Raw genomic sequence first — 26490 nt, 5'->3', positions numbered from 1 at the left:
GGCAAAATTACGCCCACCGCTTGGGCAAGAAGCGACCACATTACAGTCCCTCCTCCCCCGAAGCAGCCAGCAGGAAAACAGGATTTTGTCAAAATAACAGTTCTGCGCTGTGATTGCACACCGGTTAGCACGCCGTCCCAATAATAAATCTATTGGGACACCCGAGTGTGTCTCCGCAAAAACTGGGCCACAATGACGGTACGCTCCTCACAAGAGCCTCACGCACGGTGCGTGGCTGGCGATACGCACAAAATAACCCCCTCTCCCCGTTTTCACCATAATGACTCGCACATTGGCGAAGCAACCGATGTCCCCGATGAGTGACAGGTTGACAGCCAACAACACACGGGCTTCCCTCTTCCCTCAGTCCCTCTTTCAGCGGAGTCTGCGACAGGAGCACATCACATCGCACAACACTCGCGGATCCATTTTTGCAGTGAGAAGTACCGCCAAGATACATACACACCTTGAAGGAGCCATGCCGGGTCAGTGACAACATGGTGCGAGCACTCCTGCTGCTTCTGTTGGTGCTGCTGGTGGTGCAGCTAACAGAGCCGGCGCGCGGGGGCGGTCGAGGTAGAGGAAAAGGTGGAAGGAGGGGGGACTTTTCCAGGTTCCCCATGCACTTCCAGTTTAGGAACCCAGCCAGCGCAAACTACTATAATAATCCTAATGTAAGTATGCACCATTGCTATGTAACTAAAGCATGGGCGTCAAATCGAAGATGTCGACCAGTGACATATGCAGAAGTTTGTCAAAAGGAGGTTCATTTTTAAAATTATTGCATTATCTAGGGTGACCAGACATACTCCTTTAGAGGTTCATATACTCTATACTCTTTTCAGTTTGCAAAAATCCCAAATATACTATTTTCCTTGCTATTTAATTTCATTCATTATTTTACGCGTAAAAATGCCTTAAAATCCACAGAACGGAAAACGTCAAGATGTCAACAAACTGAAGTACTGAAACTCCTTGACTCAAGAATTTCCTATGAACAATTTCAAGTGTCATTTTCATATTCCATCAACAAGCAAAACATATTTCAAATTCATTGGAATTTAATGATAATGATTAGGGCTGAGCCGATACCACTTTGAACCGATGCTGATACAGATACTTGAAAATTGGAATAATTAAAATTTGTTCAAAATATTGATCAATATTGGTGTGTAAATATTGTCCTCCAATTATATGCATCAACATACCAAGAAATTTGCTTTAGAATATTCAAGAATTGCATCAGAATATTAAAATAGATATTATGTAGTCAAAATATAGTTTCTTGTGCAAAATTAGTGTAAAATAAAAAGGAAGTTTTAATTTTGAATAATTTACAGGATAATTAGACTGTCAAGAAGTCGCGCGGGATTTTTGCGGACCCCGTGAAAAAGCAAAATGCATGCGCACCTTCAACCTATCGACTATACTCTTTTTGGTCAACAAATATCTGGTCACCCTACATTATCGGTATTTTAAATTATGTTATTATTATTATTATTATTATTACTAGTAGCAGCAGTAGTAGCAGTAGCAGTTTTAGTTTAGTTTATTTTAGCATCCAATAAGTTTATTATATGAATAATATAGTACTTGTTACAGCCAAGATTACATAATAGTTACTTCTAACATTAGTAGCAGTAGCAGCATACGCAGTAGTATAAGAAACTTCAAAATGTGTGAAAGTTACAAATTAACAGTGTTTCAGTGTAGCAAATTATGAAAGTTTCGTACCAAATTCGATATCTCAAGACCATTTTTAAACAATGACGCAAAATGAGGTGAAATAAAGTGCTTCGTTTATAAATTGCCGACGCCCATGCACTGAAGATTTCATGGTTCGGTTTATCCCCCAAACTTCGCTGTGGACAGAGATTGTAAAGAAGTTTTGGCGGGAACCGAACCAGGTTAAAGCTTATCGCCTATAATACTCTGGCATTCCTGAACACTGACGTCTTTGCCGCAGCCTTTCTATCTACCCTTTGGCGAGTTCAATCTAACCGTGATCACCCTTTCCCGTTCCATTCAGATCCTGCTCAGCATTGATCGCTACAAGCCAAGGCTTAATCACGATTTTCCATCGGGGGATAAGTGAACTATTTAGGAGGGTGTAAGGGTAAATGCAGAATAGAAATAACCATAAATTTGGTTCTCGTGAAAATTTTAGGGCGCGTTGAGGAGTACCTTGAATCTTAGAGGGACTTCCCGATGGGCTAGCGAGTGATTAGCGTGATGGATCCGTGTTCTGGAGGGTGTAGGTTTATGTCTCACCGCCAGCCGAGTTGGCAACAGTAGCAAAGGTTCCAGAAACTGCCGCCCACCCTTTCCGGGCCTTCCCAATGGCTTTAAATTTCTTACACATTTGTGACATTTTACGTCGCTTTGTACCTTTCTACATTAATCGCGAGTATGATAAGTAGGGATAGATTGATATTGGCCGATGTAGTCATATCGGTGTAAAATTGTGTAACTTTACAGATCCAATATATATCTACAAATCGATTGCGATTTAGTGCCAATTTCTGACGCTTTGTTATTTTTATGAACACAAAAGACCAATTCACATTGGTTTTGTCAAGTATGATAATGTCCAAATATGTAGTTTCTCCTTCTAAGCCTAAATCGAAACTTACTGGAAGCCAGAGGCGTCTCGTGAACGCATGCGTCAATTGTGGGAAAAAGGACAGCTTGCTCTGCGACGACATTCATGAGCGTTTCTTCATTCTAATTTCTTCATATAGGAGAAGTATTTATTTTACACGAGAGCGCTCAACTAAGCTTATATTACATTTCTTGGATCTGAAGTGAAAGAAATTAATAATTCTTTTCCCACAATTGACGCATGCGTCACTTCAGATCCAAGAAATGTAATATAAGCTTAGTTCAGCGCTCTCGTGTAAAATAAATACTTCTCCTATATGAAGAAATTAGAATGTAAAAATGCTCATGAATGTCGTCGCAGAGCAAGCTGTCCTTTTCCCAACAATTGGCGCATGCGCAGCATGCACCGCATGCGTTCACGAGACGCCTCTGCTGGAAGCTAATGAACCATTCATTGTTCGTTAAGATACATTTGCAATTTTATAATGGGTCGGTAGAATGTGTTAAAATTTCAAATCGGTTCATTCCTACTTTTCACTGAAACATTATATTTACTCTTTCCTGCACGTAACAACAGTGTTGTTGATACTTTGTGCTTTATTTCAGGGTGCGAAAATTACAAAATCATCTCACTTCGAGACAGATTACATGTTGGGGCGGAAGATAACGTTCTTCTGCATGGCACAAGGCCTTCCACGGCCTCACATTACATGGTTCAAAGACGGGATCGAGCTGTTTGCCCACACCTTCTTCCAGGCAAGTATACACAGTCACAAATTACACAGACAAAAGGTACTTACTACATGTCTACCAGAGTACTGCAGGGAGACTATTTCGCTCGAGCGCTAAATAGTTCACACGGACGACGCTAGATGGTGTACGGAATCGAGATAGTCTTCGATTGAGCGAATAACGCTCGAACAGGCAAAACGAGCGATATACGCTCGAAGCCCAGTAGTACACGAATAACCAGGGTTGGTATGTTTAAAACACATTGCTTTGTTTTTTTCTCAAATGTTTAGAACGTTTTAAACGAAGTGTTTTAAACATGATTTTTTCAGACTTGTTTAAAACACATTTTGATACTTGATGTTTGATAGTTTGTGGTTATTTGCGTGTTTTGTAACTGTGCCTTTTCATTCAATGCGTGTCACTCTATTTACTGTGCATAAAAATCTGTTCAGTGGCTGAAAATGTATGTTGAATTAACAAAGAAATGTATCATGATGATGAATACCCGTGGGTCACGTTTAAAACACCTGCTTATGTTTATTTTACAGGTGTTTAAAATATTTTAAAACTGAATACTACGTGTAAAAAACTGTTTTGTTCCTCACTTAACACACTGCAAAATGCACATTGTTATTAATGTCAGTATTGTTGCATTCACGATAAAATGTGGTATTAAAAAAAAGTAGCTATCACGTGGAGTCACTGGGGCCTGGCAACTGTGGATTAGTTGAAGCTTCTGGACAGCCTACATGCGAGATTTAGGACTAACATAAATGTGTATTTTAAGAAGTTAGTGAAGCATTTACTTTATAATAGGAACACAATTCATCCTTGGATGATTAATAGATTTCTTATTAACCATTTTTCTTAGAAAATAAGTCTTCTTGGCATTATGTTTTACACGTTTTATTTATTTAAAACAGGTTTTCTTGGTTCTTGTTTAAAACAAAAAAAACTGTTTTGTTTCTTTTTTAAAAAACACAAACTTTGTCAACCCTGCGAATAACCGTCATTTGTCTGTCCCAGTGGGCTTCCAAATATTGATTGTGAGGTGAAAGAGGCGGTGAAATTGAAACTCAAGTAAACATAGGCATTATCTCCATGACATTACCATTATATGAAAATGAAACTGATGATTGTGGGCTGAAACTGCCAGGACGAATATTTTACATATGTATGTCTCTACGATTATTATTGCCACATTAAAATGATATTCTATTGTAAATGCTCGAGCGTGGGAGCGAGTACAAGCGACAAGGGATAGCCACCTGCTAGTGTGTTCCAGAACAACTTTCTAATAGTCTGGAGGGGAGTAATGTTTGTGTATATATATCGTCCTGTTTTGTACCTTGTTACATTTGTACTTGGTGCAGAGTCTGAAGAAGACCTTGCTAGAAGGTTGAAACGTTACGTTAGTTTATGTTTTATAATAAAATAAATTTCTGCCTTGGTCAGCATATTGAGTTTTTCATTACAAGGCTGTATACGTCACGAGGAGGCTCAGAAAAAAAGCCCCGTAAAATTATGAAAATTCATATTGTGTTAACACCCTCTGATTAAAAAAAATTGAAATTGTACATAAACCTTTTTCTGTAACGTAATAAAAACTGAGAAGTAATTATCAATTATCATCTTGTTTCAGGTCCACGAATGGCTGATTGGGGAGGACATTATTAAATCAAAGATGGAGATTGATCCCACGACCCAGATGGATGCGGGCTACTACGAATGCCAAGCGGACAACAAGTATTCCATCGACAGAAGGGGCTTTCGAACCGATTACGGCATGAACACGTACTGATTGCGGCTCGCCAAGAGTTTAATCTCGAATAAGACTTGCGTGATTAATGTTATACACCGTTTATATAAACGTTATACACTTGACTGAACCGCCTTGTAACCTGTGAAATCGTCACTAATATTTTGCCCAACGCATACCACATTTTGGCAATTCTTAGAACCCACATCGTATAGCAATACGATGTTCACTTCTTATAAACTTATAAACTCCGAATTATTTCATTTGTATTGTAATTTTGTGACGAGAAATAAAATTAAATGCTACATTTTTCCATAATATGCTCTAAAAATATATACTTTGGTTTTCTTTAATGCCCAGAAATAACACATTTCGTTATGTAATTTAGTTACAAAGTGGGATCACTATAGAACCTTTTCCTTTATTTTAGAACAGTAAGTCTAATTTCTTATGCACATTTGTTACATATAACTAATAACAATGATGTGTTTTCCCTCTAATTTATCGCAAAGTTCAAAAGATAGAGGTATTTAGTAGTAAGTAATATAAAAACCAGCTGCTGCTTCCTGCAACTTACTGACATAATGTGATTTACTGAGCTTTCGAAGAAGGAAGTAATTGAGGTGAAAGTTCTGGACAGGATAATATAGAAGTTCTTGATCATACTTTCGTGAAACTAATTTTTAAAAAAAATGTATGGTGTCATGTATGGAAGAGATCTCTTGGCAATATGTGCCACTTGGTTTGAAAACCACATAATTCTGACAAAATGTGTGTTCAAAAACTGGCCAGTAATCTTTGAGAAAGTTTGTGTTCACACGCATTACTTCTGCACTAGCTTGTTTCCCCCAAAGAATCGTATGTAAAAACAGTGTGGTATTTGTAGGGAGGATGGGGGAATTTCCCCCTCTGGATACTTATGTCCCCTCTCTGCTTGATAAATGTTATAAATGTTTGGGGGGGGGGAAACAATAAGTTATTTGTATGAGTGGAACAATAGTACACGAAGATAGCCTACATGGAATTTTTGACGCAAACGCGATAGCCCTTTACGAAGTCATTTTTTAAAGAACAGTGTGTTTTTTTAAAAAATAATCAGTTAGATTTATTTGTGAAGCTAGGATGTTAGTGAAAGAAGTGAGCATTACGAGTTCCAGACTCTGCTATATCAGGAATCTGCTTCAAAATGAACGAAATCTGATAAAGCTGGTGGCAGTGAAGGCTGTGTTGATCAAAGGATCGGTTTTGAAAATTTGCAAGTGCATCTACACAAGATGGAGGTAGTAGTCAAGTGTGGAGTTTCTTTGTTTGTTGCCCATGAGAGATTTAACAAATGTAAAATTACGTGGCCATGGATGGCTTGATGTATATAGTGATGAAGTTACATATACATTATCTTTCATTGCCCACCTAACAAATTTTCACAATTAACAAGCTAATAGAACTTGTGTTAAGCTCCTGGGTCCTGAGATGCAAGTTAATTAGTAACTTTTATGATTTCGCAAATGTAACAGTAATTTAGCAAAGTAGTCTTGGGTGCTATTTTTATGGGGTAGAAAACGTTTTGATTCTGTCTCCTCACAAAAGTTATGCCCAAGTTTGATTCAGATCTCCAAAAGTTAGGTTTCTGGCGGTGGGCATCAAAATCTCACTTTAAAAACTGTAGGCAAAGTCCCGATTAGCTGCTCTGATCATAAAGAGGATTTGGCCATTTCTTTCTGTCAAGATACAAATTTACATCGGTAATTTTTCATCAATTATTAAAAATATGTTTTGTTCAAAGATATTTAAAAAAGTTCAGTGACATAAAACGAAGTGTTGAGAGACCCCATTTACCAATTAAAATTGTTACCTTGTAATAAAGTGGTCCTGGGTTCGATACCCGGTGGAGGCACAGAGTGGTTTGGTTCCCACTTTAAAACTGTAGGTCCAGTCCCGATTAGCCTTACTGTGCATAAAGGTGGACTTAAAACACCAAATCAACCAATCATATTATATATATATATATATATATATATATATATATATATATATATATATATATATATATATATAATATCGGGTCTCGCAACAACATATATAAGCATTATCTCATGCTGTCTCTAGACAGTTGGCAGAATTCCCCCCCCCCCTTCTTGAAATTTCTTAAATACCACACTGTGTAGAAATGATGTCCTAAAATGTGCGTATGTTGCAGCACTGTAAGAACAGTAATAAAACACTTATCAACATTCATCATATCGGTTTACCACCTATCACCTAACCAATCTATACAGAATCGAATACAAATTCTTCAACACGACACATCCGTCCATATGAAAGCAAATACTAACATTAACGGCAGCATGGATCTGTTGATAACATGTTGTTCATCAGATTTAGCTTTATTGCAGTGTTCCGAGGTGCTTATCGAGGAGAAACATATATCCAATTTCGCCGGCAAGTAGGGTAATTCCATTCGTCACACGGGCCACGTTCAAGCGACACAATAACTAAATGACGGCACTAAACCAGTGGTTCTCAACCTTTTTCAGTCCGGGACCCACATTGAAGGACATTACTTGTAGGCAGTAATGCTTGTAGGGGTGTGCACCCAGTTTATAATCATATTTTTGCTAACACTGAGTACTTTGAGAAGCCTCCTTTTACGCTTGCTTAAACAAATTACATATACTTCATTCTAGAAAAGTAAATAAGTAATTTAAAAGACTAATTTACTCTAGTCTAACATCTAACCAAACATATACGCTGAAATTGAAAGCATTTTTTCTTTACTCACCGAATTAATGCGATTGTTGGGGCTGCCTCTTCCGCATAAGCTGGGGGTATGTTGGGTTCAATGGTGGTTAACTTAAGTCGTAAATCTGAAAGTGCATTTCTGTACTTGCTTTTCACTTGAACCAGAGATGAAAATACCTTTTCTCACAAATATGAGGTGGAGAACGGCATAAGTAACTGCGACCGAAACGAAAACGGCAGATATCAGATTTCCTTGAGTTAAACATCAGAGAGATGCCGGTAAAAAGCAATGCTAGAGCGCGACTAACATAAATGCAGAGTTTAGACTACGTACAACACGGGTTGAATTTAAATTGTTAAAACAATATACTTATTTATCTTCGTAATTTAAATGTAATAGGTTTTTAAGACAGTAAATAATTTTTCGAGCAGACTTTGCGACCCACCAAACGCCCGCTCGGGACCCAGCAGTGGGTCGTGGCCCATAGGTTGAGAAATGATGCACTAAACAGTATATAGTGCAAATAATAACACATACCGAGTGTCATCGCACAACCATTCACGCTATATAGGCAGACATTAAAGTGAAAAAGGTTTCTTAATGTAGTTTTTCTCTTTGAATCCTCAAATCGACGCTACGAATCCTCGAAAAACTTAATTTTATGCCGCCAACCGTGCAGTACAGGCTCACAATTGCCGCTGATTGATAACGTTATAATTACATACTGTAAACAAAAACTATGGGTTATCTATAAATATACAGGCACATAGAACCTTGGTACGTCAAAGTCGCATATTAATGTCGATCTGGTTGAAGTAAATTTAAAAAAGGAAAGTCACGAGTCTCTCGATCGGAACGAGAGTATTAGAGAATAGACAGCGACAACAGTGTAGTGTGAGCAAAGGGTCAGGTGATGAGTTGAGATGACGTCAGCGTCTAGTCAGGGACCAACCTTAGAGAAAATGTGTTGGAAAATTGTTAATTGTTATTTCAGTATTATATTCCATTCCAACTAAACCTTTCCATGAACCCATACAGCACACATCTCCAAGGGACGTCCATAGGATATCCACAATGTCCAGATCACATCCATGGGACGTCTATGGGATATCCCGTCCTGGATATTCATGAGATATGTGGTATTACGTCCACGTGTTGCCACAAATTTGACATAAATGTTTTGATATCCATGTAAAGATTCAGTCATAGTATCTAGTCTCAATTGTGTTAGCACTTAAACTCTGTTATGCAGTAATAAATCGTAAATTAAAAACATCTCCCACAGGATGTCCAAAACATGTTCAAAATTGATCCACAGAATGTCCGAAACATATCCAGAATGTCCAAAACACATCGAAAAATGATCCACAAAATGTCCAAAACACATCCTTCCTGGATATCCTATGGACGTCCCCTGGACGGACATATGGATATCCAGGGGACGTCCTATGCATGTCTACTGGACATTCCGGGACATCCTATGGATATCCAGAATTTCCGCACGAATATCCAGAAGTCGTCCATTAGACGTCTCCTGGATATGTGTGCGCTGTGATAGAATGTTCCTATATTCAAGAAATACTTCTTTTGCTTAAATATTATGGGTCATCATACCAGAAAGTCTGTAAATAAACTACCTGCAAAATGAAGTAAAATTTGCGAGAAGCAATAAGCTAAATTTGCGTCATACAGCAACATAATGAAAAATATATTTAGCATGTCATGCAATCCAATTATAAGCAATTTCGAGCAACTACGTTCTGCTATTTTATGAAGATCCCCAAAGATTAATTCCTTACATCCAGGCCACAGGATACAATATTTGCGTGTCGTTGCAGTTACATTCCCCATTCACAGAAAAAAATAATGTTTGAGTCGACAAAACAGGTTTGGTAGCATTTACCAAATGTGGAAATTTTGACCAAATTTTTTTGTAACTCTAAGCAAATGGGTATGATTATTAAAAGAATTTGGTTTTGGTGACAATCATTTGTTAAACAAATGTTTGGTTGCCGAAAATTATTTGCCTGGACGTTTCAAACAAACCTTTTCCTGGGTGTTGCAAAACATGAAAACAATCAACAATAATTATTGTAATTTATAATTAAGGTCATTCAGCACCCCGGAATCTACAATAAGATTTACTTTTGTTCATGGACGTTCGGAGAGGGGGGAAGGGGACACTGCCCTTCCGGAAAAGGGATATAGAATTTTAGATCGACAAATCGACATTTCAAATACTTAGGAGTAATATTAACAAGTGAAAATTATATTAAAGAGGAAATAAAAAGTAGGCTTAATTCAGGAAATGCATGTTACTTCTCTCTTCATAAACTTTTGTCTTCTCGTTTAATATCTAAGAAACTAAAAGTTGAAATATACAAAACAGTAATTTTGCCTGTAGTATTATATGGGTGTGAAACTTGGTCCCTTACATTGAAAGAGGAACATAAATTGAGAGTATTTGAAAATAAGATCCTTAGGAAAATCTTTGGACCTAAAAGGGATGGGGAGACAGGTGAGTGGAGAAGGTTACATAATTTAGAAGTACATAATTTGTATTCATGTCCCGATATCATTAGAATAATTAAATCAAGAAGACTTAGGTGGGCAGGCCACGTGGCACGAATGGGAGAGGAAAGAGGAGTTCACAGGATTCTTGTTGGGAAACCTGATGGTAAGAGACCTGTAGGAAGGCCAAGACGAAGATGGAGGGACAACGTTGAGATGGACCTAAAGGAAATCGGTAGGGATGGAAAAGAGTATATAGATCTTGCTCAAGATAGGGACAGATGGAAGGTCTGTGTTGCTGCATCCAGGAACCTTCGGGTTTAAGAAGGCTAGAGAGTTAGTTAGTTAGTCAAATCGACATTTCACATTGCAGGTAAAAGGGCTTTGTGAGGGGGTAACACCATTATGCCTCGTTTACACCCCTCCCCCTGAACAAAATCCTGTGGCCCTGCCCTAGAGAGATGCAAATCAGGCACTCGACCGAAACCCCGGGCCAGGTAAAAATAATTGTGTATATTGTATAGGGAGCTGGTGCTTTCAATTAAGCAAACTAATCTTATTTATCCTAACTTCACGGATTGTTGTGGAATGCTTAAAAGTATCCAAAATTACTGAAATCCTATTCTAAATAAAATACTATATGAAATCATGTTCAAATACTTCAATCAAAAATATGTAGTTAATATGCAATATTCGTTTAGTTACAGAATGAAGTCACGAAGTGAAGGAATTATTTTAGGTGAGTGTAAATTCACTACAGGGTCAAAATTCAATGAAACGTAAACAAAAGAGGATTATGATATAAAATGTTATTGGTTATCATTAAAAATTACCACTCTGATACGTAAGCTAATAGGTTCATATTGAATAACCAATTTTTCTAATTAAATATAATTAACGTTGAATCAGTGGCACTGTGGGACTGAAAAAAAATATTAACCTTCCATAATTCTTGACTTAACCTTCAACATATTCTACTTATTGCTCGTAGATAATATTACGAAATATATAAATATTAATAGCTTATTAATTGATTGGGTTTATTTTACGTTGCTTTTCTGAACTTTTTGGTTAATCACGAAGATGATGATGAGTGATTAATTGATTTTAAAATTTTGGGTGTGTCAGCCCCTTTCCTGAACTAAAGTAGTACAACTAACAACTGTAACGTCTAAGGACTAAAATATTCTAACTTGGGCTAAAAGCTGAGGCTGTAAAAGGGCACCCAGTACACATGAGGAAAAAACACAGTCCTCCGAGGATTATACTGGCCGTAGTTCCATACGCCAGAGCTCGTTAGTCTGCAAGAAGCCGTTTCCGGGATGTACTACAAAGAACACTGATGCCCAGGTCGGGATCCGAACCTGGGACCTTTGTCGTCGCTGCGAGCAGTGATAACCACTCCGTCACGGAAGTCTGTTGTTTATTAATTGTAATATGTTGAAATTGTAATTGTATAGGCCATATGACACCTGTACTTGAGACTAAGAAACAAAAATCAGTTTTTTTGGACGTCTGAGAAAGTTTTTGTTATAGACCCTTCGTATATTGTGTGGTATTAAGCAGGGCTTTTAAAAGGCTCAGCAACCCATAAATTCTAATTGGTTCTATTGAGTTCCGCTGCAGGACCGGAACATTTTTTCTAGCCCAATTTTAATTCGGTCCAAGTTGCGTGTTGTTTCAATAAAAAAGTTCCTGGACCGTATTTTAATTCATCCTGGAAAAAGTTTCCTGGACCGTATTTAAATTGAGCCGGAAAAAAGTTTCCTGGACCGTATTTAAATTGAGCCTGGAAAAAAGTTTCCTGGACCGTATTTAAATTGAGCCGGAAAAAAGTTTCCTGGACCGTATTTAAATTGAGCCTGGAAAAAGGGTCCCTGGACCGTATTTAAATTGAGCCTGGAAAAAAAGGTTCCTGGACCGTATTTAAATTGAGCCTGGAAAAAAAGGTTCCTGGACCGTATTTAAATTGAGCCTGAAAAAAAAGGTTCCTGGACCGTATTTAAATTGAGCCTGGAAAAAAGGTTCCTGGACCGTATTTAAATTGAGCCTGGAAAAAAGGTCCCTGGACCGTATTTAAATTGAGCCTGGAAAAAAGGTTCCTGGACCGTATTTAAATTGAGCCTGGAAAAAAAGGTTCCTGGACCGTATTTAAATTGAGCCTGGAAAAAAATGTTCCTGGACCGTATTTAAATTGAGCCGGAAAAAAGGTTCCAGGACCGTATTTAAATTGAGCCGGAAAAAAGGTTCCTGGACCGTATTTAAATTGAGCCGGAAAAAAGGTTCCAGGACCGTATTTAAATTGAGCCGGAAAAAAGGTTCCTGGACCGTATTTAAATTGAGCCGGAAAAAAGGTTCCTGGACCGTATTTAAATTGAGCCGGAAAAAGTTCCTGGACCGAATTTAAATTCAGTCGGAAAAAAGGTTCCTGAACCGAATGTAAATAATTTACAAATAAAAAGGTTATTTACGGTCCAGAACCGATTTACGCTTGCTGATTTTCTCTCCTGGACCGGAATTGAATTTATTTAAATTTCCTGGACCTTTAACAACCCTGGTATTAAGTCCCACACCCTGATGCTTTTGTTACGTAAAATGTCATTGTGAGCAATGAAATTTGGAAAAATTTCGAGAGTCCAAGCTCTTTGAGCCCTTGTCTAGCTATGCCAATGTTCTGCGTTAGAGCACCGAAAAGATTTGATTTTTGTTATTTAGCGTCGCTTTTCTTCCACTTTTGGCTTACCGCGACGATGAAGATGAGTGAAGATGTGATAAAATTGAAGAAGGGAAACTCACAAAGATCGCGCATGCCAAGGCCGGGATTCGAACGCGGGACCTCTAGCGTCATAGTGCGCTGTGCTAACCATTCCGCAGCACCGAAAAGAGCAGACGAGGATGCCGAAATAGCCACGAGCGGATCACCGCATTTCACATTGCATAAGGTCACAGCGTCGCGCTTGCTAATCACCCACATGGCCAGCAAACCTGCGTGGAAATCTGAACAGTCCACTAACCGAATTCTGGCTGCGTAAAATAACACCCCTGACGACCCCGTGGTTTAGTTTCACAGCCATTTAACAACCTCCGCGCTGGGGGAGGGGGAATTGCAGACAGGAAGTGACGCGATCGGGGGAAGACATCCATGATCCAAGGCACCCAAAGGTCTAGGCTGCCCCTTCAGTCATTCCCGCGTCTCGCATGCCGAGAGAGGAATTTCCAAAAGGCACAGCTGTTGACCCATGGCTGCTTGCAACGCGGTGGCAAAGGTGTTGTTACTAGCGCTGCTCCTGCTGTCCCCGTGGACGCCCGTCGAGACCAGGCGGGGTAAGGGACGCGGAAAGTCAAAGAGCAGGCTGCAGATTGGACTTCCGGTGACGGGGCAGTACCGCGACCCCGAATCGGATAAATACTACAACAATCCTCAGGTAAGGAAGTTGCAGTGACGTATTTAGCCCCCCCCTGAAAGCTTTACAAAGTAAAATAATGCAAATTGACTTGTTTAGCATTTATTGTATAATCAATGTTATTTATTTCTTCTGAATTTATTGGAAAGCAAAGATTAGTCTATATTGACCATACGGTTTAGAAGGGCAGTACCAAAGAAGATTTGTGCACATCAGTATTTATGATAATGTGTATAAAATATTAATCTGGAACTTTACTTCTTGTCAACTGGATATAGCATTCTTTTTCGTTATTCAATAAATATAAGTTCGTTATCTTTTTGACATTTTTTTTTGCCATAGCAGTTGTTTAGTACAAATTTTGGCGACCTTGAGTACACGTAAGTTAGTTAATGAATACATACCGTTATATCTCTACGTCTTCTTACCTATTCATGTAATCATAACAATACAATATTAATTAATTTACATATTTTATTTATATTTTAATTTAATTTAATATAGCTAGTATTTAATTTTATTATTATTACTTGTTTCGGACACCCTCCCCCAAATAAATGTCTATAATGGGCAGTGCAATTTGAAAATTTCCCCATCAGGGGGGGGGGAACCTCAGGGTTACCCTCCCTCCGCAGTACACCCTGAAATGCTTTTATCCCACCCTTAACAATCAGGCACATATCTAGAAATATATTTGGGGCGGTCGGAAACAAGTGCCTCAAAATAATAATAACGTTTAAATTAAAATTATATTCAAATAAGATTAATATCATACCTTTATTACATAAATAGGTAAGAAGACTGTAGAAGGATAGTGATATAACAGCACTTATTAATTATTTAGCTTACGAAAAAACTGCCCTGGCAAGGAAATTAATGTCAAATAGATACAAAATTGAATATTTACTGAATATCAAAAAATTACGTTAGATCCAGTTGACAAAAAGTAATATTCTTGTTAATATTTTATGCATCTTATTAAAAGTAGTAATAAATCTTGCATAAATCTTCTTTGGTACTGTTATTCAAAGTCGTATGATCCCAATATAATCTTTGCTTTCCAATAAGTTCGACAGAAATAAATAGCCAACATTAGTATATTTTCATTACTTTTTAAGTTATTTTATTATTTAATTTTAGTAAAGTCTTTCGAGGGGGGTCCGGACCCCTGAACTCCCGTAAATATGTCCTTCATAATAATATAATGGTCATATTTAATACTGCAAACTGGACAGTAGCGGCGATTAGTTGCCAAAACTGGAGGGGGGGTTACAAGCCATAGTGTAGAACATCAAAAGTGTACCTAAACACGTATCTATACCTACATTTGAAAACAAGTATTATTTCGCGCTTTCATATGTCATAAGTGCAGTCTCTGACAAACACGATTTTATTCTCAAGAAATACTTCACAATATTTTAAGATTTTGTTTTTCGGTTCACAATATTTTTATCGTTTGTTTTTTGGTTAACAATAAATTTAATGGAAAAAATCCTTTATTCAATGAAAAACTCCTACTACAAGGGAAAACTGAAGCTGTACTTTAATAAGAGATTCAGACTTTCTTTAATTATTAATGCATGTAAAAAATACTGCTTCAGGCTTCATCCTGGGTGGGAAATGGCCACACTACTTTATTTGATATTTTTACAGAACTTTACGCATACGAATGTAATTCTTAAGAAAGAAAGTGAACAAATGTTAGCCACAACTAAATACAATTTTAGATTTCCAAATATTCAATTTTAACAAATCCTAGTACAGGTATACAGGGTTAGCCAAAAGTATCGGGACAGGCCAGTAATAACGAAACGCGTGGACGGAGGAACATTACATGTTGCAACTGGGTATTGGTGCGGAAACTGCATTGAATGGGGGTGTGGCCATCATGGCAACCATCTTGGATATCACACACTATTTTCAAATGGAAAGGGGTATGTAATGACTAGGAAACGGAACTTTGTGTGTTAAAAAGAAATATTTTTTTTTATGTGTTATAAATGTTGAAAATATGTGATAAAAACAGGAAAATGTGTGACAAAAAAAATTGGTAACAAAAACAAAATATTACATGCATTTTAAACCCCTGAAATCAGTTTCTAAATGCTTACCTCTTAGTGAGCTATTTTTTGGAAGAGTTGCAGTGGATCACCATAGTTTTTTCCAAATTCTCCATTGTAAATCTGTGACGATTATCTCTAAAAAGCATCTTATATTGTGAGAAAGATCGCTCCACGTCACAAGAAACAATTATTGCATATTTGAAGCACGAAATGCCACTAACACTGAAGTTTTCCAAAGCTTCGTCTTCCTCTACTTCACCTTCCAAAACACGTGCAATTTGGCACAACGTTTGAAAACCTTGGTTTTCCCAAAAAATTCTGTACATTTAGAGATTAGCACTTGAGGGTTAGATCCAGTGGGGGTAATATTTTCACCCAATAGGATCGTAGGCGAGGCTCCAGAAGTCTAAACCTAACACTCTCGATATGGAAGAGGTGCGGAGAATAAACATTTTTCCTTCCTGGATTTCGAGGTAGATGAAGACAATGAAAATTCGCAAAAGATGTATTTACATACCGAAAACTGGAAAATATGTGTTTTTATGTAAAATAAAATTTGCTGTGTTGACATATAAGGCTATGATCAGAATTTTGCAAAACCGAGGGTCTCTATCTTATCGCACAAAAAACATTTATTTACCTAAAGTTCCGTTCCCTAGTAATGACACATCAATTTAGGCTAGAATCGCTCCACAAACGACAATCCGAACTCATTTTGGACCTATCGCCATTCGTGGAAGAGATAGGGTGTGCTACGTTTGACTGCAAAAATTATATTTATCTGAAAGAATTGTTTACTGTATTCCTGTGGGTAACTGTACACTGCAAATTAGAAAGACCATGAACAAGAAAACATGACATTGACTTACAGAATGCCTCAAAGCAAGTGCTCAAACTGCTTCCCGTCGACTGTCTGACAATATGCCAACCGATCGTAAAAACCGCAAAGTGCACGTTGCAGCATATCCCGAGAAAGTCCTCTTGTTTCGTCCACAATGCGATTCCGTAGATCATTCAGGGAGTGTGGTTTGGTGCGATACACTTTGTCCCTCATGTGCCCCATAAAGTAATCCAAGGGTGATAGATCGGGAGATCGGTTTTGCTCAGTTCCCGCAGGCGAATGCCTGGATGGTACCTTACTTCGAGGCCGTGACTTCAACTTCACTTAGTTTCTTCCTTTCCCCGGGTTGTTTTGATAGTTTGTTGAAAACAACATAATATCGCAAATTGCCGAATTAAAGAATGCCAGTCTAAACAATCCTTCCTTACAATAGCGTAACATACTCCTTTGTAGCTAACAATCTTATTCGACGAATTAAGAGCATCAGGTACGTATTTGTTTTACTTTCCCTTCCACGGACAGCAATATCAGTGTTCGTTTGGATATGGACTCTACCTGTACACATCCCTTGTAGATTGTAGTCAACTTCCTCGAAGTTCAGTTGCATTTGTTATCGTCCTTGCGAACGTTCTGCATGTCGCTCATGTTGGCGAGTGTTGTGCCAAAGGAAGGAGATTTGTGTCCGTGTCAGTGGTCAAAATGGAGCTCAGTGAACGAGAACGTATTACGTTACTCAGCGTGGCTATGAAGATCGCAAGCGATGGTATACCGAGGTGCGACAGTTATTTATTGCTACATTTCCTGAACGTAACCCAATTTCGAAGTCAACCGTCGAAAGAACCATTCGACGTTTTGCAGCAAGTGGAAGTGTTAAAGACCGTGTGCGATCATGAAGGCCGAAATCGTGTAGCGACGAGGCAGTTTCTTTGGATGTGTTACAATCTTTTGTGGAAAATCCACATACATCGACAACCAGCGTTGCCAACACGCTGGACATTTCCCAGAGTTCAGTGCAACGAATTTTAGTGCGCAGTAAGTTTAAACCCTAGAAAGTGAGTTCAGTGCACGAACTGACGGAAGATGACTTTGATCGCCGTATTGAATTTTGCGAAGTAATGATGCGAAATATCGATAACGACAGTATTCACCTCAATAACATTGTATTCTCTGATGAAGCGACATTTATGTTAAACGGGCAGGTAAACCGACATAACTGTCACTATTGGAGCGATGAAAACCAGTATTGGATGATGGAACATGTAAACATGTGTAGCAACATACAGTGGCGGCTCGTGGTCTGACTTTATGGGTGTGCACTTCAGCATCGCGTCCAGAAGAAGTGTTTTATAAACATCTCAAATACTCGGCTCTTTTTTTTTCTTTCTTTTTTTTTTTTTTTTTTTTTTTTTTTTTTTTTTTTTTGCGTCCTCAATGATGCTAAATGTATTGGTAACCCAAGTCATGAACACCTTTTACTGAAAATGAGGCTATGGAAGAGTTTGATTTCATAAAAAATATTAATATTTACAAATTTGAAATACCGCGGTGAATTTTCCGTCGATCACGAAAAGAGCGATTCTATTGAGTATAGATAATTCAACATTCGATAACCTGACAAAATCACTATTAACATAGACATGCCGATCTACAATATTCAATATTCTTGTAGATTTGCAAAATATTTAGTAAAAACTTTCCCCTCGTTCCACTGATAAATGTGAACAAGAATAATTACATTTGCATACATGAAACAAACAGGATCGGGCGCAAAACCGTTGCATCCTCAGTGATTAGAGCCAAATCATAAACGTCAGTTTATTTTCTAGTCCACTTTATGCACAGAAAAGCAAACAGACAGACGATCTACAATTTAAAGAGGGGTCCGAACCACTATGTGGTTCCACCGGCTCCATGGCTATTGGTTTTAAAAACAATTGGATTTATTGTTGACAAGAATTAATTGAAGCTACTGCTGAATAACTTAATAAGTATATTGCAAAATCATCTAAGCTCAGAGATTATCGTTGCTTTGATGTCATTATATAGGTATTGAATAAACACATACCTGCAATACACGTGTTCTTTAACAGCATTATAGTATTTTTAAAATAAGACTATTATTCTTCGTCATTAAAACTGTAAATACATAACATGGTTATGATTTATATTGGAGGAATGTGGAAAGTAGGGGGGAGCCAAAATTCCTTCTCGCCCAGGTGAAAATTTTATCTTGAGCCAGCCACTCCTGCAAACAAGGTAGCCGATCCAACGACCACATGCAGAAAATCAGTTTATTTCTAATGACAAACTGACGAAACCAACGAACTCAAGCGAAATCAAGAGAATAAAGAAAATGACAGTACTCACTCAGTCCACACTACCCTTCTTCGTGCTTCATAATTTGTCTTTACCTTTCGCCTTATCTGTCTTATTACTGCAGTCGCTGCACGCTATGTATAATACGAGTAGCTAACTTCCCTCCAAATATTCAAGAACGTTAAATATTACGTATCTACTATCGCTATGTACAGTTTCCTCTTCATCATGCTCACTTTGCAATGGAACAGGAAATGCACACTAGACGCAGCCGAGGTTTTACAACTTTACTTGGTTTTACCCTCGGGAGCTTCCCTTCTCTTTGTTCTCTTCCTAGTTTGTAGTTTTTTCCAACATCTATTCTATTTTCGCCGCCTGGTAAAAATCTCTTTAAGATTGAAACGAGGTTCAAACAAATCCCGATGTCATGTAGTAGGTAGTTAGCATACTAGTGCATGCCAAGCATGAATGGAGGCTTCCCCAAGGGAGAAATCCGGCTTGACTGTATCTATTCTGAAGGGAAGACTGCACCTAGGCAAAATACCGAACATGGGACTATGATGTACTCAAGAGTGCATCAACGTCTCAAGCGAGGTGCGCCTTTGGGCGACTCAGGTCGGGTGCCACTCACCCCCGCGAGCCCATTGGGTGTGGGAACGTTTGATGTTTTGAAGGAGATAGTGTTCAGTGAATAAGTTTAATAAAAAATAATTGCATTGCAGATTTATTTGGGTGTGCACGTGCGAATAGGCAAAAGCCGCTACTGGCAACATATGAAAATCATGTGCAAAAAAACCTTCCAAACAAAAACAAGGTGTTGCATTGTTCGATTGGAAAAAAATGCTCTTCGTTGTTTCAAGGCATAAGCCAAAACCTCCGCTCTCCTCACACCATATTATTTGCCATCCTGGTCAAATATACCAAAGAGCAAGGACTGACAAACAATAGGTTGGAAAAATTGCAGCACAAACACCATCTCTTAACTGAAAACACTGGTAGATGTACAGGAGGGGAGATGGCGTATGCGTATATGTAACGATGGTTGGCGTTATAACATCCATTTCCAAAAAGGATGGGTAATGATATAATGAAATTGATGAATGGACACTCACAAAGAAAACCCAGGCTGGGACCCCTGGCATCATACCGTGCTGTGCTAACCATTCTGCCACGGAGGTCGGCTGCAATTCATTACCAATAAACAAAGAATCAACACTTAAGAAAACAAAGAAATAGAAAAGATTTGGAAAGAGTGACGGTAGTTTTTAGGGAGAGAAAATGATATACTATGACAATATGTTCGTATGTGGTACGGGGAAGGGGAGCGTTCAGCCCTTCAGATCGCAATTGTTCGGACCTTTGTGACTATCAGATACAATTATTTCAAAGAAACCAAAATTACTTTAAACTGTTTCAATTGATGCATCAAGGTTGATTTGACGCATTTCGAGTTCTGTACGGGCCGATTGACAATTTAAAGTTTACCCCCACCCCTCGAAACATTCAAGTAAAAATGTTCATTAAGGGAAGAATAAATAGCAATCTCCCCTCCCGTTGTTGTTGTATGAAATAAAATGGTCCTCCTTTTAGACTACATCTCAAATTAATAACAAATATTCAATGAAGCTTCAAGAGTAACAGAAAAGTGCCAAAGTGCATCCAGCATTAAAATCTCAAGTAATTTTGAACTTGTGACCTTCTGAATATCAGGTCATAGCAATAATCACTCACCCGAAACACACACTTGTCATCTCGTTATTTCTACCCACGGAGAATAGTTTTGCACTAATTACGTCTGCAAAGACTTGCTCATCAAAATTAAACAGCTTGATTCATTGACTTAAAACAAACTTAAATCATTAGAGAATAAAGGGTTTTAAAAATAATAATTTTAGGATAAATTTGTAAAAATCATCATGTATTAACTTGAACCAAAATTTTGAGTCACTTGATCCATCTGCTAAAACTGTTGCTGTGTGTGCACATCTCATGTTATATAGTATTTAAACATGATACGTTTACTATTTACATTATTAACACCTTTTTTTCCATGTTACAGGGTGCAAAAATAATAAAATCATCTCACTTTGACTTTGAATATGTACTGGGACACAAAATTGTATTTCTGTGCGAAGCGAAAGGATCTCCAAGACCGCGAATCACATGGTTTAAGGATGGGTCCGAACTTCTGTATCATCATTACTTCCACGTAAGTTCATATCCTTTTCACTACTGCAATTATTTCTTAAGGCCGAATTACACGGAACTGGATTTACAGTTGGCTGCTAGATTGGTTTTGACGACTAGACCATGCTCTAATTGCAACTTGCTTCTCTGCTAGATGCTGTGGTAAAAACCAATCAGAGCAAACGTTTGGTCATGTGAAGATAATGGCGAGGAAAAGCGGTAACAGTTTTTGAGTGTTGGTTGTGCATTTTTTTATTACCTTCTCGATAAAAAAAAAAGAAATGAGGCACATTTGTGCTCATTAATATTTTGGAATTTACCCATAGCAATGATAGCTGATAATGAAATCTTTATTATTATAAAATGTATAACATGCATACATTTAGTTGAACAAACTGTTTTATTTTATAAATGAATTTTGCGAATCTCATATATGAATACATACCCAATTTTATTTAAAACATGTTGGGTAAACCTTGACTACCGTATTTTCTTTCGAGCCAATTTCTAGCTCATAATTTTGGTAATAGTAAGGAAAATAGCAGCGGTATTACCCTACAACATTCTTCCTCAAGTTGCTTGTCTGAGAAATGCCATGTGGGAACGAAAGTCTACCAACAAGTACGGAAACTAGTATTGTGCGAGGCGTAAACTAGCAGATGAGCAAGTACCAAGCAACTAGTTTCAAGTCCAACTGGAAAAGCCAGCATGAAATCTAGACTCGTGTGATTCAGTCATTATTTTGGGTGTTGGTAAAGGGTTGGTTAGCAAGGCAGGCACTGGTACCTGCTTCGAGCATAGCAACATTCATCATCACCAAATTACTGTCAATTATTGCTTCTATTTTGTCAGTTGCATTCCACCTCTTGGGTTAATTTCAAAGATGAGGATGGATGATTAACTGATGAACTTAGTGATGGAACAAAAACAATAATACATTAGTGCCCGGCCAAGGTTGGAACCTTGAACATCTGGCTTCATAGCATATGCTGATCACCAGACACGTAGCCAGGGGGAGCGCTAAGGGGGGATCTAATTTAAATAGTATAGAGTGGTTATTAATTTTACTTCCTTGGCAGGATTAAACATTAGATTGAAAAATGTTTAGTGTATAGTAGAGAAACCAGATTATATTTTTATATTCTACCATTTAATGCAAAGAATAAGTGGATCCACAGCTTCCATAATTTATAGTTTTCTTTGCGAGAGGTTATGTAAACATCATGAGAAAACTTGGCCCTCTCTTTCAGTCTTTTGTTGAACAGAATGTGTAAAAACTGAATAACAAAATACAATAACTATGAATATTAGTACACTAACTATAAAATGTAAGAAAAATAATGGACAGCAGCAGTTCACTCACATGGTGGATCGAGTAGCAAAGTAACAATAATAATGATAAATTTGGATTAAAATTGGTTTATTTTTAATAATTTATAATAGTTATTATTGTAAAATGTCAATTATAACCATGGTAATAATTATTATTGTCATTATAAATGGCATGCACCCCCCTCTACAAATAATTCTGGCGACGCCAGTGCTGATAAGGGTTGAGCCCTCCCCCCAAAATAAAATCCTGGCTACGGGCTTGCTGACCACTCTGCCACGAAGGTTGGCTATCGTGTAATGTCCATCAGTGTGGGTATGAATCCCACAACTCGAAAGCGGTGAGAAAAAAATTCTCACGAAAATCTGGTCATTGCCTGGCTGAGTTACGTTTGAACCTTGGAAGACAGAAGTGATAGGTTTTCAATTAAACGCAAAAATAAGTGGAGGTAATGAATTAATTATAACTGAAAACCATGGAAAGTTCTGATCCATTGCATATGTAATTGATGAAATTAGAGGCATCATTACATTAGAATTACACATCTGTGCCCCCCCCCCCCTTTTCCAAATGTGTGGTTACATCTAAATCCAGTATGAAAACTTATGTTCCGAATTTGAGCATAATCCTCTCTATCGCGGTTAAGGTTAAGTCCTAATTGTAAGTTAATGGAAACACTATACTAATATAAACTATTGATGTGCAGTATAACTTGACATAAAATATGTTGTTGCTCCCATGACATACTTTAAAACTATATTTATTTCTATTTGTATATTTTTTGTTTTATGTTCCTTTTTCTGCTACTTTTGACTATTGCGACAATGACAAAGAGAGTGACTGAATGAAACTCGACGAAGGACAAACTCAAAGCGAAACAATACTCAGGGCGAAAATTAAACCTGTAACGTTTTGTGGTGATCTTGCTTAGCCACTCGAGTAGTGTAGGCCTTTGTCCAGAATTTTCCATTTAGGGGGTCCAAATTGAGGGGGGTGTAACTAAATTTTGACCAGAAATGACTATCAATTCGGCCTTTGTGAAAAATTCTAGGGGGTGTGTGGATGAATCAATGGAGCAGTGGTTTCTGTCAGATTTTTAAAAAGTCCACTTCATGCACAGAGGCTAATTGGGACTGGACGTACAGTTTAAAGTGGGAACCAAATCCCTATGTGTCTCCACCGGGTATCAAACCCAGGACCCCTTGATTACAAGGCGATGGTGTTGGTACTGCACCACTGGGGAGGCTCCCTGCATTTATCCTAAAACAGGAAGAGAAGACAAGATGTGCCTAGGGAAGGGAAAGTGGTGGAACTAATATAAAACGTCCCCTTTCAGCCAAAGTTTTTTTTAAAAAAATGGGTTCTAGAAGATATGGTAGGTCTACCACTGACTACAACCTCTCACTTATAGTTGTATCCAGAAATTTCAAAGGGGAAAGGATGCATCATGCAGAGAAATTTCTCTACCTGATGATCGAGACACGAACACACTAAATAAATGGGCATTGCTCAACTCCATGCATCCCCCTTTTTAATTTCTCTACAATGCTTCTATTTAGTGAATATGTTGAAACTCAAATTTAAAACATACTTTTAAGATAATGTATTTTCCAGGTACATGAATGGAAAATTGGAAATGAAAAAGTAAAATCCAAAATGGAAATTGACCCAGCTACGCAAATGGATGCCGGATTGTACGAATGTTACGCAGATAACAAATTTTCCATCGATAGAAGAAGTTTCAAAACTGACTTCAGCATTAACTTTGAGTGAAATGCAACTCTGCTTCCTTCACCAGAGGGGAGGGAAGTGCTGTTCGGATCATGCAACTCACATGTGAAATCCTGGGCTTTTGGACAGCCACTGATTGTGATAACTGTATATGAGAATGTTTGTATGCCGTGGAAAATATTATATTCTTATAAATCTATCCTTCCAATGAGATTTTATACAATAAATTAGGTTAGCTGCATAGAAATAGTTCACAACATTTCTAAGAAGTTTTACTAGAGCTGAACCGATACCATTTTAAACTGACGCTAATGTCAGTACTTTTAATGATTCTCACTCATATCGAAACCTGAAATTTCTAGTATTTCAGAATATTTATAAATGTTTATATATAAGTAAAGGCCTGTTCTTGACGGAAACACGAAATTTGAAATAACACACTATAATGTTCATATTTCATGCTTTTTAAAGCTGTGAAGTATATTTTCCTACAATATTTTGTCACAAAATGAACTACAACATGCAAAATAAACTCTTAAACATGAAATTTAGAGTATATATACAGACACAACACTTTCTGAAGTCTAAAATCCTGTGAGTTATGCAAATCACGGACAATTGTTTAATTCTGCTGTAAATATTTAAGCAAAAATGGACTCCTTACTGAAAAACTTAGTACTCTGACAACTACAATAATATACAATTAGAACGGAAATGTTTATTTTGTGTAATAAGTGTAGTTTTGAAATCAAATTTAGGATTACATTCACCATTTTAACACCAAAATGGTATTTTATATACGCTTTCCATCTCGAAATGTGCCCAGTTTTTGTAACGAAATCTTGGTCTTTTAATCACCACAAATATGGCCCTATATATAAGTATTCAATTGCAACTATACCATATAAATCTACCACAGTCTTAGTTTGAAACGTTCAGAAGTTAACGTACAAGATACAGTAGAGTCTTGTTTATCCGACATTCCGTATTATCCAACATACAACCGGAAAGAAAAAAACATCAACCGGCATCAAGAACTTCAAGTTGCGAGCGTGAGCGTACTGTGTTTAACTTCAGACAATTATGTAACTATAAGTTCATTTTTCCAGTTAATTTTTTTCTGTATTGTTGTAAAACATGATTACTGTATTAGGTTCGTAATGTGTAAAATTATAACATTAGTTTGACGTTGAATAGGTTTTTTCTTAACACCCCTGTTATTAGACATTTTCGCTTATCCGACGTTCTGCCGGCCCGTTTATGTCGGATAAGCGAGACTCTCTACTGTAATTAGAATATAAAAAATGTAATTTTACCATAGAATGGTGCAAAATTAATGAAAATCTGTGTTTTGTGCCTAATTTTCAAGATAATTTAGACTAGGAATGTGGAGATCAGAATTTTTTAAGCTCAGATTCCAATGGACACGGGATTTGGAATATTGAATCTAGGATCCAAAGTTCAAATCTGGGATTTGCATATCAGATTTAGGATCCGGATAATTTTGGATTCAGATTCAAACATCCATTCGTTACTTGCACTCCCCGAGTGAAATCAGCAAGATACCGGCACCCCAGAAAAAGTAATGATAATAATGACGACACAATGAAGCATTCTGATAGCAGCTAATAAAAAAAATTGGTATTGGATCAGCCCTGATTTTTAGAAATGTCTAGTTATGTAGTTAACTAGTAATCAGTTCATGTAAAGTGAAGTAGTTCACTTTACATGAACTGATTGGACGTTCAAAGTAAAATTTATAATACAATTTTGTGTACAATCAAAAGCAAAATGAAAATTGCACATAAAAAAATCAAGTTAAGAAAATTAATATATCTTACTCTATTTTTATTTGAGCTTTCTATTGTACATTTAGTGGACAAAATATGTGATTAATTTTGTCTGATTATTGTTTCTAATCTAAAAAATCCTTGTTGCTAGTTGCAAGGTACTTTTGCTCATGACTGTACAAAAATAAATAAAATGTATTAATTTATAGATAATATTGTACTCTTAATGAAAACTTTATGTTCTTTGTGAATTGAAGTTTGACTGACTGATATTTGAAAAATAAATAATACAAAGTTGAAAAGTACTAAGCACTTTGATTGATTTTAAAAAAAGAACTAACAAAAAAGAAATAAATGATATTGTTATGGTAAAATTATCAAAATGAACTGCATGGAGCATCAGCATGTTTAAAAACAACAGGTCAATTCATTTTAATAATTAATTTCGGTAAACAGCTCCAGAATTCAGCTGGAAAATTTTAATA

The 26490-nt window shown here is 37.3% G+C and overlaps 2 protein-coding genes across 4 annotated transcripts in view; one reads left to right on the top strand and one right to left on the bottom strand.

The window, feature by feature from the left end:
* Plod (procollagen lysyl hydroxylase) overlaps positions 1-26490 on the bottom strand; it is a 170721-nt gene that overhangs the window by 32043 nt on the left and 112188 nt on the right. The gene's annotated exons all lie outside the window — the stretch shown is intronic.
* Positions 336-26262, top strand: LOC145981151 (fibroblast growth factor receptor-like 1). The gene is made up of 6 exons (XM_083114278.1): positions 336-674; positions 3208-3357; positions 4976-5131; positions 13580-13768; positions 21027-21176; positions 24099-26262. The coding sequence occupies exons 1-6, from the start codon at positions 498-500 to the stop codon at positions 24255-24257; spliced, it is 981 nt and encodes a 326-aa protein (XP_082970404.1). The 5' UTR covers positions 336-497; the 3' UTR covers positions 24258-26262.

Source organism: Lepisma saccharinum, chromosome 29 (genome assembly GCF_977018435.1).
Source record: "Lepisma saccharinum chromosome 29, izLepSacc3.1, whole genome shotgun sequence".
Lineage (NCBI taxonomy): Eukaryota > Metazoa > Arthropoda > Insecta > Zygentoma > Lepismatidae > Lepisma > Lepisma saccharinum.
This window is presented reverse-complemented; position numbering and strand designations above follow the sequence as displayed.